Source organism: Pempheris klunzingeri, chromosome 5 (assembly GCF_042242105.1).
Source record: "Pempheris klunzingeri isolate RE-2024b chromosome 5, fPemKlu1.hap1, whole genome shotgun sequence".
Lineage (NCBI taxonomy): Eukaryota > Metazoa > Chordata > Actinopteri > Acropomatiformes > Pempheridae > Pempheris > Pempheris klunzingeri.
The window spans coordinates 12,291,969-12,309,242 of record NC_092016.1 but is presented as its reverse complement, the minus strand read 5'-3'; the positions used below and the strand labels follow the sequence as shown (position 1 = coordinate 12,309,242).

Below are 17,274 nucleotides of genomic sequence, written 5' to 3'. Positions count from 1 at the left end.
AGAATTCCTCCTGGCTAGGTTGAAATGGAACAAAAACAGCTTAAAAAGTGCATGTATTTGAAATAAAGACTCATATTTAATATGTGTTGTATTAAAGGGGATAACAAAAGGGTGACACTTCTAATAAATATAAATATAAATAGGTTAAAAATCAAAACAAAGGCATCATAGCATCATGTCCTTAAATCCGAAAGTTAGAGAAATGCTCTCCCTTGTGGTCCATGTGAAAGGATTTGAATAAGTTTCCATTAGGAGAACTGCAGGACTTTCTGCAGCGTCCTCCTGAGCGGCGCCCTCTCCTCAGGCTTGCTGTCTGGGATCATATCAGCGCTCCTCTCCGCACTCAGCTGGATGCCCGGCCTTTTCTCTCTGACAGCCTGCAGCCCTGCCTGAGTGATGTTCCTGCAGAAGTCCATCTTCACCTCCTGCAGACTGCCTCCATGAGCCACCACACCCTCCAGGCTGTGGTCGGTGATGCGGACGCAGTTCTCCAGGTAGAGGCGGCGCAGCTTCCTGCAGCTCTGCAGCATGGAGATCACATCCTGGTCAGTGATGTGTCCACATCCAGACAAGGTTAGTGAGATCAGGTTGGGACACCTGTGACACAGACAGCAGTCAGTAACCTCATTAACCAATGACACATGTTTGAGTACGACCAGTACAAGACCTGCTCTGCGTCACTCATCACGCCTTAGGACATATTGTATAATAGGAAAGGATTAGCTTGTTTGGAGTAGGACTAGCCTTAAGTAAACAATGCCGTTTGGCGTGTGTGTTTATTTTCAGATCTATACTTTTCAGTGCTCTTGAATAGAATCCGATATCAGAGCAGAGCATAGTTTTGTGGCCTGATCTGAGCCATGTGTGAATGGGATGTAAACTACACCACTGAGACGCAGCAACATGATCTGTTTAACGATAGAGCGGTTTAATACCTAGACCAAGCTATCTTTTCTTCACACACAGTCCCACTGGGCATATGAGTTTCCGTCCTCTAAAAAGCCTTTGTGAATAAATGGAGTATGGTACTACTCCACAGAACAATCACAGGATGTTTGATGAATCATAATATGACAAAAATGCATTTTCTCACGTTTAATTTTGTTGGAATTACCTCTGAAAATGAATGTGAGCTGCACATTTTCATGTAGTATCAGGAGTGCACTGCAACCTACTGGCAGGCCGGCAGCACAGAGCTGGCAGACAGACACTCTGATGGCAGCAGAGCGAGGATGTCATTCACGTTCACTGATGCAGATTATATAAAGACTTACATAATCTGACCACTTTGCCACATGTGAGCCAAACATATTCCGGTTGCCTGCAAGTGTTGAGGGTACTGTCCCAGTAACCTCTGAACAGTCAATCCACGTGCCCTGTTGCATTGTTGCATGGGGCCAATGTGGGGCTTTATCAGTGGATGTGACTGCACAGGATTGACATAAACCAAAAAAGAAAGAAAAAAAAGACAAAAAAGGAGGTGGGGTGGTGGAATGACAAGAGATCAAAGCTGGTGACATTTAGAGATTTAGTCGTCACTAGTACTGCTACTGTTGGTGCGTCTCAGCAGACAAGCTCAGTACACCAGGGAAGTGAATGGAGGTAAACATGACAGGAATAAAAACTTCATCAACCTTTGTTACATAATCCACCCTCTTATGACACCCCCCTCACTTTGTACAGATATTTGTGTGTGTGTGTGTGTGTGTGTGTAGGTGTTGTTTTTTCTACTGAAGCATATACTATCCGCATGCCACCTTGTCTTAATCCGTCCTCATTGCAAATTCCTTTCTTGCTTTCTCACACACAAATGCCCGCATGCACATTAGTGAAGTTTAATTTTAGGCACATCAGGGAACTTGATCATAGCACCTCTCAGGGTGGTAAGATGACCCTATTGATGTCTTTATTCGTCCTATGGACAATTCCTCATTTGTGAATTTGTTTTCCATTGACATGTCCCAGCTTTACAGGAATACATTAGTTGATTTAAGAAAAAATATTAAGGCTTTCACATTAAAATCTGAAACTTAAAATGTGAAAAATAGTGAAAATGACATTTTGATCGATTCTCAGCCCAAGTTGGCAATCAGTTAATGCAAAAACGACTCACAGAAAAAACTGCTACAGTATGTAGAAGGAATTTTTCGTTTGGCCTGTTTTTCTTTGCATGCTGCCTGATTTGATACTAATGTTCTTGCCCTGCAGCGTGTTTATCCCACTGATGTCTTCTGTGCGTCTTTTGATCTAGTACAGTTGCAGCTCTTAATAACGACAGACAGAACAAAATATGCTACAAGATGACATCATCCAAATTTGTCTTCGGGTTATCGATCATACTCGTCTTATCTATCTAGCTATCTGTCCTATGCGCCACAAAAATGTCTGCAATGCTTCCTTCTTCTCATTTAGGTTGGAGACATGATGCAAATAAAAAAAAAACAGCACGAGGGGCAGCCTGGTCTGAGCCGAGCACAAGCGGAACACCACACTGCTAACCTGTAATCATCTCTCTAATGACCTGTTTGGTTTCCTAACGGTTATTTTGTCTGGTTAAATTATCCAGTGAACTCTAAAAGGAACTGAGACGTACATTTAACATTCAGCAGCTTTGGTCTTTTAATTGGAAGGGTTTGCTTCAAACAAGCTAAACAGATTTTGGACATATTTCATTTGCTAAATTTAGCTGTCAGCTGGAACTGTACTTAAGACTGTAAGACTTTGTGGGTCTTAAAACTTACAACTTAAATAGTAACCCAAGATGTGCTTGCACTCATTTTGAGAGAGAAGCTTCCATTTATTCACATGGTCCATATCAAATATTGGACTCAAACTACTCAATGCTTCTTTTGCTACCCACTGTGCAACACACAGTGGCGTGTTGAGCATTTTAATTTCTGTTGTATAACTCCAATACCGTGGCCTCAACTTAATCAATATCAAATAACTGTGTGCTTAAGCATTGATTCAATAATCATCTGGCGTTAGAGGAACCTTACACTGGAAACAACATTGTAAAGAGGCCCAATGACACGCTATGTTTTATAGTTTTTTTCCAAGAAGATTAAAAAAAAACAAGACAGACATGAGCTTGGCGTCAGAGTTTGCGTGGAGTCTTATCCAGGAAGAGGCAGGCAGAGACGGACGCACATGTTCATTCCTCTGACGGCAACAAAGAGCCAATTGTAGGCTCCACCTGCCTGCGTAAATCTCCAGTCTGCAGCTGACTGGGAGGGTCTGCAGCCAAATCACTCTTCATCACCCCCACAGCTTCTCTGCGTCTCCTCCCACTTTGTCACGTGCACTTGCTCTCTTCTGCTTTAGACAATTTGGGAGGGTTTATCAGTATGCAGTGAGTGTGCCTTGAGGGCGTTGAGATACAGGACCCAGACAAAGTAGGTGGGTCTAGTTTGACTGGTGTCCCAGCTCTCATGTCCTGCATCTCAAATTTCACAATACAGGAAATCCTCGCAGGGCCGTTAGCTCAGCCAATGAGCTCTCCCCTCTTCCCTCCTCTTGTCCCGGCCAGCTGCGGTGGCCAGGCTCCCTCACATCAACGGTTATTACTGGCTGCCTTGAAGAAATTATCCAGAGACCTCATTACGCTTCTCCAGGCTGATTCCTGCATGCAGCCAGCCACATACACAAGGCCAAATGCCAATAGAGCTACATTTCAGTGACCTATCAAATCCAACTGTCACATCATTCAATAAATATAATTTAATATCTGACCACAGTTATGTTAGTTAATAGAATCAGTCGTATGTCCCACAGATGTGTCACTTCTTTGTCTCTAAAGCCAGCACCGGATACACCATCTGTTTCTAATGATTTTCTTCCTTGCTGCCAGTTTTAGTAAACCATGTGCCTCTAGATGAAAACAATTTTGTTTCCTGCTGAGTTTTTTTGGAAACTGTGTGATCATCCTCAAGACATATCTTACCAAAATGAAACATTTTAAGACAAGACTTTGAATGTCCATATGTAGCTCATAACTGGGAAACCTCAGACGGAGACATTTTTTAGCATTATCTTGTGACCAGCAGCTACAGCAATGGACAAAAGGAACAGCTCAAGATTCATCCAAAAAAAAAAAAAAACAGCTAAAAGTAAAATCTTCTGTTTTACCTGCGGATGTGTTAAGAGTGGAGGTAATTTAGCTGTGTGGTCGGATTTGAGGTTGTGGTTTGTGCTGTTCTCAACCTGGAGGCCAAGACCCTTTTTCATCACTGACCATTAGAGGAAATGTTTGTCAGTTTTGATTCCAAAATACATCACAAAGCAGAGGAGAACCACACACAGACACTCACATGTGGCAGACATGAGCCAGGAAAGTCCTGACCAGGCTTTCATGCTTACTGCAGATGTCCTTCTGAAACGAGGTCTTCAACCAATCCTCAATGTTGCACACTTGCAGGACCCTGCTGGAGTACCAGCAAACACGCAAGTAGCGTAATGAGGGTCCCAGCACAAAGTTGTCCTTCCTCAGCTGACACGGGGAGCTGAAGTGGAGTAGATTCCAGAGGCGGGGGTCCAGGAAGACCTCACGCAGCTGATGACAGGTAAGGGACAAACTCCTCCGGCTGTCCTTGTCCAGAAAGGAGAAAAGGTGGAGGAGACATTCGCGGTTGAGCTGGGTGATGTGCATGGTGAGCCGTCCCAAGACAGAAAGAGAGGCCTCGTCTCTGGGGTGCTGATAGGCCTGCTGGTAAGCAGCAACAATGAGCCTGCAGCCAGTATTGTGTGGCCCAGATACATGATGCCTCCTCAGGCACACGCTGGAGGCCTGCACATATAAGGCCGTGCAGTGGAAGCTATTTTGGGAAGACAACTGCTGGTACGGTCAAAGATGGAAGTGTTTCAGCCATACACTCCCTTTCCATCTGTCATGGCTCTCAACAGGCAGCAAGTACTGGACAGAGCCAGATGTTTACAGAACCCCGGCCTAGTTCTCAGATACAGTGAGGGACACAAAAAAAAAAGAGATACACCTCCAGTTTGTAGCAGCCCTGTAATGAATACTTCCCTAGTTAAAATATTCAGGTGTTGTTGGGTTGAGTTGCTGGAGAGACTTCCTCCCATCAAAATGTGTTTTGTATTATTGTTTCTGCACATGGATGTTTGATCTTCGCTGTGCAGAATGATGTCGCTGCAGTGTAGCACTTCACGCTCACTATGTTTCAATGCAGAAGGACGAGTGGATGTAATTTTAAGAATATTCAACTACATAATTGAACTTTTCTGTGTAGAAAACTATCAGACACAAATGACCATTTTCATAGAATTTTGAAATATCTTAAAGCATGCCAGGAGGGGATCTTTAAGTTGTTTGCGTGCCATCTGTATCCTAAAATACATTTTATAGATGGTTGAACAAACGAAGGGTACCAAGATTTTATCCACTTCATATAAGAAAGAGCAACAATATTAGAATCAGCTTAAAATAATAATAATGTCCACTGCAGCATGATAACAATGAGTTGAATTAGCCTCTTGGTTAATTGAGGTAGGTTTTTACTTGGTAGTATTTACAGTAGTAGACACCTGCTGTAAATTTAAACCGAACAATAAAACTTTAATGACCCACTTTTAAGACCATACAACTTCTTTCTTTTATCATATCATATTCAAAATAATTAGAGAGCCTAATCATTTCATAATCTCAACCTGGCCAACCCTACATGTGAGTCCCAAGCACAAACAGTGTCACACAGGACTTTGCCTAAAGGAACACAGTGAACTGTGACTCAGGCTGTTTGTTTGAAATTGCTCAATTGGAGTGCAGAATATGTACTGAGATGGCAAAAAGGCAAAATCCCATTATATGTTATCACTCCACACTACAAAGCCAGTTATGTCCTGTTCCACTTATCACCAAGAAACGCGGGACACTGGGAAATGCCATTGTTGGGAGGCTGATTACAGTCTGTACTGTGACTCACTGTGTCACGATGTCCTTAACCAGTCCTCTGATCTAACAAACTCTGCAATGTGAGCTCATTATTAGCAACTGTGATCTAGCCTCCAAGAGAAAAAGAAAAAGCAGTGGAAAAAAGGCCACTTGTGTCATTAATGGGGACAGAGTAGCGAGCCCACAGCCACCTGTGAGCAGGAGAGGAAGAGCAGCTGTTCCTCATCATACAGGAGTGCTTGTTCCTGCCTGAGCGAGAACGCTGCCTGGCTGGCACGTGTCCAGAGGGGACCTCGTGTGTGTGTGTGTGTGTGTGTGTGTGTGTGTGTGTGTGTGTGTGTGTGTGTGTGTGTGTGTGTGTGTGTGTGTGTGTGTGTGTGTGTGTGTGTGTGTGTGTGTGTGTGTGTGTGTGTGTGTGTGTGTGTGTGTGTGTGTGTGTGTGTGTGTGTGTGTGTGTGTGTGTGTGTGTGTGTGTGTGTGTGTGTGTGTGTGTGTGTGTGTGTGTGTGTGTGTGTGTGTGTGTGTGTGTGTGTGTGTGTGTGTGTGTGTGTGTGTGTGTAGGCGGAGATGTTCACATAAGAAAAATAGCAACAAAAAAAGGCTTACTTGACATTTGCTCTCCTCTCTGGTCATACTTGGACATATCAAAGGCTGTTTAGTATTACAAGTCATATTAATGGTATTGAGAGAATTATATTGGATATATGTACACAGTGTACTTTCTGGTGTGCAGGTCACCAGCTAATAAAGTCAAAAGAGATGTAAAAAAAGTCAAGAGAGTTTCTGACATGCACATCAGAGAGTGTACGTGTGGTGTAAAGGGTTTATAGTTAAAACTAGCTATTCAAGTTAAACCAGTGGATTCTCATCAACTAACGTATACATTTAAAAGGTATTACAGGTGTGCATTAAGACATTTTTCTTCAAAATATTGTGAAAGATGTCCATCACAAAAAGACAAAGCTTTAGGCTCTAGGGTGAAAATTACTTAGTTAAATCAGTTGATTATCAAAATAATCGCAAATTAAAATGTCGACCTACAAATTGAGTGAATTTAAGTTTAAGCTCTACATCAATGTTCTTTCCCTTTGTCCTGCAGTTTATTGTATCTTGTTCTTAACACTGAACACCAACATCTGTGTATTATTAATCCAAGTGCATGACAGTTTCCAACTATAGTCCATAAATTTGAATAAAAAAAAAAAAAGATGAATCACAGATCAAGTCCACTTGGATGGAAAGATATTTACCCAGTGGATCAAAAAGATTCAACCGCTTAAAAGGAGTAATGGTAGAAATAAAAAAAAGCTCGTCTTTGCATCATGTTTTAACTGCTTCATGTTGTCTGGCTGTGGCAATGGATGTGCCGAGTTGCTACCGAAGGAGTGGGGTTCAGAGAAGGGTGAACGTTTTTTTCCAAAGATAAAAAACAAACATAAAACCTTTGAAAAAAAGATTCTATTGTATTCTGTCATGTTCACTTTGCCTGATACATTGTTTTAAAAGAGCATTTCTTCAGGGGCCTGTTTCTAAGCCCATTTCAGATCAACATAAAACATTAAATTATACTCCAGCGTCAATACAGACAAAAACAAAACAATTGGCGAATGATCATTTGTTTCACATTGGTTCTGGTCAAGAAGAAACAACTTTCTAAAGCCCTAATGAGCACTTGTCAGTCAATAAATGCATTGCATTCTATATCCTAAAATCTTCCCTAATAACTTGAAAACAGAACTATGAGGTTTTCAAGAGGTGGAAATTACAAAAATTCTAAACTTTAAAACAACAGAAACTCCAAATATTGTTACAATGACACAGTGTCTTGACACAATCAATCATATCATTCTAGGCTAAACGTTGGACCAACAGAGGTTATCAAAGGCTACAGCTTTACTTCATTATTTTAAACAGCCACCTTTGGAATCTATAACATGTGGAGAAGTCAGTCTCAACTGAGAAATACAACATCAAGGAAATAAATGCCAAAAGTCATACTGAACAAAACTAAAGCAGCAAATTATACATGATGCCGTCATGCAGGTCATAAAAAACAAGAGTTACACAGACGTTTAACGTGAAAAATTAGCCATGTAAATCAAGCACTGTGAGAAATGTGATTGAGGTGAGGCCAGAATGGAGTGAGGAGCTGGTCTGAGGCAATCTGACTGAATCATTGTGCAACAGCTTGTGCAGCCTGGCCGGCTTCCTCTGTTGCAGCCTTGTCTGAGGTATCCCTATCTGCTGCAGCTTCCATTGAAGCTGTGTCAGCTTCATAAAGTTCGGCCATGTCTTCACCAACATTTTCCAGTGCAGCATTATCTGGCGCTGCCACATCCACGGTATTCATGAGTGAGGCTGCCACATCCGTCAAAACCGTATCTGTGTCGTCCGTGCCCGCTGTAACCTTGTCCTGAGCAGCTGCTTCTGAAGAAACGCCGTCTATGGCGGCTGTGTCCACAGCGGGCTTGTTTGTGGCTGTGCTGTTCGTGGCAGTCTTGTCTGAGGCCACCTGTTCAGTCCTCTCCACGTAGAAGAGGATGTAGGCCTTGGCCTTCCTCACTACGTCCTCATTGGTCAGAGTCACTGTGCTGTCATTGAAGTGGTACCAGCGGCCCTCGTGGCTGCCATATGCTGTATAATGTCCCGATCCAACCCTGGTGACACAGACACATACATCATGTTCTGCTGTCTGGTTTCTTACAGGACTTGGTTTACTGCTGCTGAAGTGAGAGGGACACGTTCAGCCTGACAACACAGTGGCAGCGCAACATCCCCACCTAGAGGCTAAAAGGTAAAACAGCAGCACTTTGATGAAGAGCTCTTGGCATATCTCAACTCATTTTCAAGGACTCAGCCTGTAATGCCTTTCAGCATTTAGTGGCTTCATGAATTTTTAAACTGCAGCTGTCCACAAGGCTTTTCAACAAAATTGGATCTGAACTGTTTATACAGAAATTGGGTGACAGACAGCCAGCTGTGGTAGTCAGAGCTCGTCCGCAGATGATAGTGTATAGATTCATGGCTGAGTGTTCTTTTTTTTTTCATAATGTAGGGATCAAGCTGTTCATTTTGCAACCATGCACATAGCACTTCTTGCATACATATATGACCATCTGTCAGCTATAGGGAAAACACCTACTGCCCCCAGACAAATCTGAGATATGCAAGATGCTGCAGCACTCTAGATGCTCTATATGCTTGTTAAAACCGCAAATTATAATTTAACAGCTGAAACCAGGCAAATATCATTTTCAAATTCTCCAATCGTGTGTTTAATCTGGGATACTGCATCTACTCACCCAGATCCATGATGCACTACGACAGCAACAAGGTCATACAGGCAACTTTCTGGTAATAAATTCTCTGGCTGCAAACATGAAAAAAAAAAAAGAGAGATAAGGATTTCCTTTCTGGGTTCTCAGTTCCACCCACAACATCTCAAAGATTCAAAGATTTACGAGTTAAAGGAGACAGACCACCTGGCATCTGGACGTGTACACAATCCAGAGGTCTCACTTTCAGACAGGAAGACGCATAAAGGCACTCTCAAATTCCAAAACACACCGGTGGTTTGGAATTTGAGTCATAGATGGTGTTTCAGATTTTCCTTCACCTGATTCAAATGAATGTGTTGTTATCAGGCTCCTGCAGAGCTGGATGACGCTGGAAGACACCTCATTCAAATGGTCAGCTCATTTGAATGAGGTGTGTTAGGGAAGCATCTACAACATGCAGGGCTGTGGGCCATCAGGACAAGGGTTGGGAAACTCTGGTTTAGTCAATAAAATGTACAACCAATAGTCTGAAACCCAAAGATAATCAGTTTATAACCATAGAAATCTGCAAAACCACCATGTCATTACATTTTAGAGGCTGAATTTAAAGTAGTTTTCCTTTTAAAAAAAATCAATTAACTATCAAAATAGCTGTGGATTAATTTTATATTGCTCAATTTGGTTTTATGTTTCATCTCTATTAGTGTGTGTATAATACGATTTTAAGACAATCCCCATTTTCCAGATGTAGTGCATCTCTGGTCAGCCACCAGGGGCCAACAGTGATCTCTCTCTGGTTGCCAACTAGCAAATCATATTTTTTTCCACTGTAGATAGAAATCCATCATCAGCCCAAGAGGGAAATTCAGTTTGATTAAATCACCAGTTTGGCAAAGGAGCTACATTTCAAATAGTCTGCTCTTCATGCCGTCTGCGGCTGCTGTGTTAGTGCCCAACTTACATTGCAGCCACTACAGTACACCGTCATTTCACGTTTTACAGTACAGTCAGTTGTCTTGCATTTCCATGGTGTGACTAAGGTCTTGAGTCCTTTTTTTAAGTTACCAAACCCTTCATTACAAAGGTTTAAATTCGACTCAAGTACACGAAGGTCTTGTGGTATTGTGACGTTTCCTACATGTATGACTGAGGTAATACCAATATAATTTTCACGATGAAAAACTTGTTTTTAAAGTTTTTGAACAGTGGATAGGAAAAAAACTGTTGGCTTATTAATACAAGTATCTGTGAGGATGTTTATTTTTGTTATCATGGTCACAGCCACAAAACTGCAGCCAAATGTCACAGAAGCTTGAACTGAAAGAGCACAGTTCAGACCTGATACAGTTCTTTCTGTGGCACTGGTGTAGCCTATGAATCATGACTGTTTCCTGACTAAACTGCAGCACTTTCCAATTTCATAAATGTATCACTCTTTATTTTTGTCAAAGTCCACAAATTGCCACAGATCTACACTATTTCCTGATGCCTTGTTTGAAAAAGACCAAGATTAAAGCTACATTGTGAAATTCAATGACCAACACACATCTTCTGTTTTGAGCTCACCTCAAGTAAGTAGCCCCTCATGTCCAGGCCTTTCAGTGGAAACTCCACATAGGTATCCACCTTGTTTCTCAAAAAGGCTGTCCAGTGGAACCTTTTTAGGTGCAGACACAGAACCTACAATTGGGAATAAAACCTCAAATTATACCAAAAAACATAAACATTTCCCCGCTACTTTACTGTCATAAAATAAAGAGTCAACTTAGTAAATTGCAATGAAAGAATTGAGGAATTCTGTCCTTACCTTTGGCAGCTTTTGGATCCAGAACTTCTTAGTGGATTTCTGTCGCTTTTTACACTTGTGGCAATAGTACAGCTCTGTTTCATCAAGTTCTTCCAGGTCAGTGAAGCTACGTAGGCAGTCTGAAACAAAGTCAAATGAATATGAAGTGCTGTTATTAATCACAGCAGTCCACAATTAGAAAACAATGCTGCCAAAAATGTGTAATGAGACGTTACCTCCGACGGTGAGAAACTTACCACGTAGGGTGCATGTCGGCCCTGGCTCCTGGTCCTTACTTCTCTTTTGTCTGAACTGGCTGGGAATGTCCAAAGACAGATCTGAGAGGAAATAAATTGTCTGATGTCAAGCATCATCAGACTGTATTGTGCTTCAATTATATTAATGTATAAATGTTTACAGTCTCTCATTAACTTTGACATGGGGAGGAACACTAATGGCGAGAGGACAGCACTAAGCTACATGTGTTTATTCACTGACAAAAGTTGTTTTTGTCTTACCAAGAAATGGATCAAACTTTCGAGATTCTGTCCCACATATCAGACAGTTTACTTCATTCTGAAGTAAGCCACCAAAAATGGATGTGACAACACTGGCAGTCCCATTTCTATAACAAATCAAGACACACAAATACACATTAAAATCTTCTGGTGCTTAATCAATGTGAATGTTTATGCCACAGTAAAATGGGCTATTTCACTGTTCCATAAGCCATGCCATGATGGCTGACACTATGTTTACGATGTGAACTGTGTCTAATTTGTCGATATAAAATCAACTGGAAAACAGCAGAAGCATACAAACAAACTGGCATGAACAAATAATTGTTGGGATTACATGCAGCATTTGCCCTCTGCGGTGGAGAGTCTGACCCCCTCCTGGGGTGAGACTGGATGAGACGCCCCGTTGCGACTGTACTGGAGCTCCCTGTGGAGGTGGTCCAGCAGGTAACGCATGAATTCATGGGCATCCTGCTGCTGATAGCCCCTGGACACAAAAACAAAGCTTTAAATGTCATTTACATCACTGTAAACTCACAACAGATTGTTGTAGTCCGTATTGAATGTTGCATCTTTGACAACATCTTGACTATATCATGTTATAAATGAACAGAAAACAGAACTGAAAAGGAAATGATTTACTGCTTTGCATTAAGAACTTTAATTCTGGCAAAGTCTCTGGAGATGTTGACATACCTGAAACTTGGCATGATTTTCCATATAGCATAAAATAAGGAGTCGGGGCTGAAGGCGGTCTGGCTGCCTTGCCACAGGGAACAAAGAGTTTTCCTGAACTCCTCCACCAAAGACCTGTTCAGCATAAAGCAACCCTGTTACCACGCTGCACAACTCATCTAAAGCCGGTCTAAAACTCTACTGGGTGGAGAGAAAGACACAACACACGTAGAATTATCAATACTTAACAAACACATACCCAAATTTGTGTCAGACAATGCAGATATTTTTTCACTTTTTTGGTCACTCGTTATTTAGAATGGAAATTGCTATGACTTCATTTATATCACTACTACTATTGATTCTGCTTCTGCATCCAGTTCTTCATCGTTTTCATTTGCTTTTTCTTAGCATTAATTATGTTGTTATGCAGTGCAATACTAGAAGTGAGTAAACTGTTAGAAGCCTCATAAAAGATTTCTAAAAAGGTCATCTTCCATGTTCACTCCAAAGTAACACTTTTGTCACTTTAATAATTGCTGAAATGTATTTCAGCTCATGCACTCAGTCCATTAACCCTCCCTCCTTCAGAAGAGGACCTTACACACTGTTGTCCCCTTGGCTGCGGGTGTGGTACATCCTTCTTCCTGCCGTCTTACCACTGCGTAGAGCCACTGCAGGCAACTCCTTGAAATAACAGCTGAACTGCTCGATGTTGCTGTCAAAGAAACACGTGTTTTGTGATAAAATGTTTAAGCCCTGATATTTGAAAAAAAAAAAAAAAAATGAATGAAAAAAAATAATACTGTAAAAGGAAGTGGTCTACAGACAACATAATAAAAAACTGTAAGATTTCATTCGCTATATGTCCTTGTTTTAATTATCTTGAGTGATCATACAGACATGTTTACATCACTGCTGACACTTCTTTCAAATCATGCCAGTTTAGATTTTGAATGTTCTCAGGCCTTCAAGGAGGACACTAGTTACTGTTACCTTGTTAGTACTTTATTATTGTTTAACATTGCAGTTGAATGTTTAGATTAATTATCTAATTAAACAACAACCAATTCTTGCATTGAATTAGCCATGTTATGTCATGTTTGTTATGAATACTGTCCGTACTGGATTTAATTGCCCGACAACAGAGCCATACAGCCGCCTATTAAAATCTTGGACACTATAGCCTCTCACCAATTAACAAAGAAAATATTTTCATTTTCAAATCACTGCACTTACTTTCGCAAGTCAGTATTATGCCTTATTTTCGTGTCTTATATATGCGATACTAGTTCATACGCATTTGTCTGAAAATGCAATATTATTTGATGCCCTTTATTTGTACAATTACACACGGACCAGCAGCTCCACACTGTTTTTGACAAGCTTGTCCACCTGCTCTACTCTCTAGATCGCTCTATCAATTGCAGCCTAAATTAAAGTATACTGTGTTTTTTTTATGAATCTACAGATAGCAGAATGGAATAATAGCTATGCTATGTTAATGAAATTCAAATTCTTGCTACCAAAGTCAGACTTAAACTAAACAGATAAACATTTCAGTCTGGCTTTGCTTTTCAATTGCATTACAGTTTTGATACTGATGATTTGACTTATTTATTTACTTTAAGGGGGGCGATGAGGTTGCCATGAAAAAAATAATATAACTGCAATAACTATGGTATATTATGTTTCATCTACAACTAGAAATTCACCATGTTGAATTCGATCATGAATCACATTTAAAGTTTCTGCAAATTGATTTTAACACCATAGTGCATGTGCATGATCGAAACTAACAGCTGATGTAAAGTGGGAAAACAGATTACATATATTTCGTAAAGATCTATGGCATGCCTTGATAAATGGTGAGCAGAAACACGAAATGTACTCAATATAAAGTAACAGTGGGAAAAAAACAAGTATAATCCTTCAGGACCGGGCTAAATGCGAGTTAGCTGGGAAATCTGGCCTTGTCTTGTTTCCAAGCAGCCCGTGTAATTCCCCTGACTGTGCCCCAGACTGTATTAATAAAGGATGACTGGTCGTGGGGCCCTGGGTCTGCAGGGGCACAGCTACTGAACCATGCTGCAAACTCAGTTTACCACCCACATACCTCATCTTCGCTGCAGAGCCTTACCTGAGGGACTGAAGGATGGCATTCATGAAGCACGTGTTGCCTAAATTCCGCAGCCCGGTAGCACCTAAAGCTGCCCCGTCCTGACAGAGACAAGAGACACATAAAGGAGTGTGTGTGTATTATATATACACATATATAGCAACAGTTAAAGATATTGTGACCGTAAAGCTCTTTAAAGGCATATGTGACTCATTTAATTAGAGCCCAGTCAAAGTCACACAGTGTGAACAAGAACTTGTAAAAGGAAAATTTAGCAAAGTCTGAGTGGTAGTTCAGCCTTTTGGGCTGGGACACAATTGTGAAGTGGCTACAACTTTGCTTCTTCTTATGAGGGAAAACACTCACAACACTTACATTGTCTTTTAACAACTTGCTGTCAGGAGCTGGGCTTTCCTGGAGTTTCCTTTTCCTTTGTCTGTCACCCATCAATGCTGAGCTGTAAGAGGGGGCAACATTTTATCTTCATATGTGCATATCTTCCTTGTCAGGCTGATGTTTGGCAAATACATCTTCACTGTAAAAACTAATTCCAGGTTTGAATTATTGTTATTTAGCAAATGTAATGACAATAGAGTAAAACAATGAGATATAGACAGTATATTTCATGGCGTTAATGTTGAGAGTAATACTTACTTTTCAAAACTCTGAAGATGCTCCCTCACCTTCTGCACCTGCCCGAGTTTGGTGTCATTGACAACAAAGTCATCACATCTGTAACTATAAGAGCCACATTAGTCAAGACACATTCGCTCCGTATTTGAAAACACAACAGACTTGGTGAGATTGGGACCCATTTAAACATGGTATCATACAAATATCGCCTTCTGTTTCACAGTGGTAGCATGCAACATTTAACCACAAGTGTAAATGTGGCAGGAGCGATATTCATCAAATAGTTCTATAAATTTAAAAACAAGTGGGTCACTGTATTTTGCTTGTAATTACCATCTGATCATTTGTGGCATGTAACCAGGAAAATGCTGGATCACTTGCAAAGTTAAGCGATTAGCTTCGATGAATCAATGATGACATTTGGTTGCCATTATCACACCATAAGAATCCTTTGAGGTTTTTATGGCTGTACCTTTGCATGGGCGCCATAGTGAGTCACAGACTGTAAACTAGAACGACACTCACCAAAATACGCTGTAGTTGCTGCAGTCCATGCAGACAGAATGATGGGATTTCTCTTTCTCTTGTTTCTCACCCTTCTTTTGGCTAATGCCAACGACTTGGCTCTCTTCAAAGTGCTTCTTTGCATGTCCATTGACATATCTATATAGAGAGAGATTTCCTCATAGCAAACAGCATCTCAAATAACATGACAATAAGTTATGGCTTTAATCATGCTCACAAATGTTATCCAAGAACCTGAATAACAACCCTGGGAAGTAGTTAAACTGATGCTTTGACGGTATTTCCAGAAACCTCACAGATCATTTTATTTACTTCATTAAGTGCATTAATGTGCAGACTATTTAAGCGCAGACTACATTCTCTTTTCAACATTAATGTGGTAAGTGGACATTACATATCTCCTTACTTGATTTGCAGGACCTTAAGCAAAATATATGCAGTTTGATCATCAGTTATTTTAGTATTCTTTAGATATTGACATCATTTCATATTGTTTAAAAAGAATATTGTATGACGTTTATTTTCAGACACGTAATTTTTATCTTTTTTGTGTGGAGTCAACAAAATATTCTACATCTACGCGATCAGAAGAGTTCACAACAGATGCTTGACTATGTGGCGTGACAAAGTATAATGAAAGAAAAGCAGAAACTGGGGCTTGCCAGACCTATCCTAACACAATCGCAGCTTTGGGGGAATCCCTTTGCCAAATACTTAATATGTGTTTTGTTAACTTCAGGTGTCAAGGGCCATATTTATATACACCCACCTTGGTGACTACTGACTGAGTTCTGTAGACTAAAAACCTTAATCTGTGTATTACAGGACTTATATGGTTGTATAATTAAGTTGCTGGCCACAAAGTCTAAATGGTCAACAAAAGGATTGAGACACACCAGTGTATTATTTGAGTTAGTGGTGTGGTGTGTTTACTGGTTTAAGTACAGCTTCTTTTGCCAACAGAACAACAGACACCAACTTACCTTCCACAATGGACCATCAGACAGGTAAGGCAGATCCATGGACTTTTATTCGACCTACAAACTGGAGATAAAACACGAGGCCGTCTTGAGTGTGCAGTTTAGTGAGGCAGTGAATTTGACTCTGGACTAGTCTTTGACTTGTCTCAGGGTTATGCAGCACATCCTGTGGATAGTGATCTGCCCCTGTGATGGCTGTTGACTTGTAGCTACTTTATCAATCTGGCTGACACAAACGTGGCAGTGGCAGTACCAGCTGAGGCTGTTATCCACAGTATTACGCAGACACCTGTAGTTCTGTTTTTCCTATAACGTCAAATTTAATAACACTGAATGAAACATGGGAGGGTGAGAAACACTTTTCTTACCGTTGCAACACCAGGAGGACGGAGCAGCGTTGGGGAACCGGGAGGTATCGATAGGAGAGCTCACATTTGAGTTCAGGTGAGGGCACTCCATCAGTTCTCTATTGTGGGAGAGTCCGCTAACGTTAGCCAACACCGTAACACCGGCGGCACCAGGAAACAAGGCAGCTAACAATAGTTAGCCAATTAACCTAAACTAGCTAGCTGCCGTTAGCTGACCAACTACTTCTGTTCGCCGACGCACGTTTTCCTGTCTTTGCTAACGCTAACACGTTTAGTAGCCACTATATTTCCTGCATAATTTCAGGGTACAGCAGGTTACAGAAAATAAAGGCAATGCTGCTTCCACCATGACACACTGTAAGTTATAGTAGACGTTTTCTTTGGTGTATAAGGTACTAGGTAACTGCTGGCGTTTGCCACAAACAAATGGAAATAACTTGAGGAAGTGACGTGATGACTGCCGGCTCGGCTATTGGTTAAA

The 17,274-nt window shown here is 41.0% G+C and overlaps 2 protein-coding genes across 2 annotated transcripts; both read right to left on the bottom strand.

Moving 5' to 3' along the window:
• Positions 1–86: 86 nt before the first annotated feature.
• Positions 87–4,648, bottom strand: fbxl22 (F-box and leucine-rich repeat protein 22). Its single transcript, XM_070831420.1, has 2 exons — positions 4,311–4,648; positions 87–597 (listed from the first exon to the last, which is right to left on the bottom strand). Exons 1-2 carry the CDS (start codon positions 4,646–4,648, stop codon positions 249–251), a joined length of 687 nt encoding a protein of 228 aa, XP_070687521.1. The 3' UTR covers positions 87–248.
• Positions 4,649–7,353: 2,705 nt separating this feature from the next.
• Positions 7,354–17,203, bottom strand: usp3 (ubiquitin specific peptidase 3). The gene is made up of 15 exons (XM_070830423.1): positions 16,794–17,203; positions 16,429–16,489; positions 15,446–15,583; positions 14,942–15,025; positions 14,663–14,744; positions 14,309–14,388; positions 12,773–12,886; positions 12,190–12,303; positions 11,831–11,980; positions 11,494–11,600; positions 11,233–11,313; positions 10,997–11,115; positions 10,756–10,869; positions 9,214–9,281; positions 7,354–8,568 (listed from the first exon to the last, which is right to left on the bottom strand). The coding sequence occupies exons 1-15, from the start codon at positions 16,882–16,884 to the stop codon at positions 8,085–8,087; spliced, it is 1,887 nt and encodes a 628-aa protein (XP_070686524.1). The 5' UTR covers positions 16,885–17,203; the 3' UTR covers positions 7,354–8,084.
• Positions 17,204–17,274: the final 71 nt, after the last annotated feature.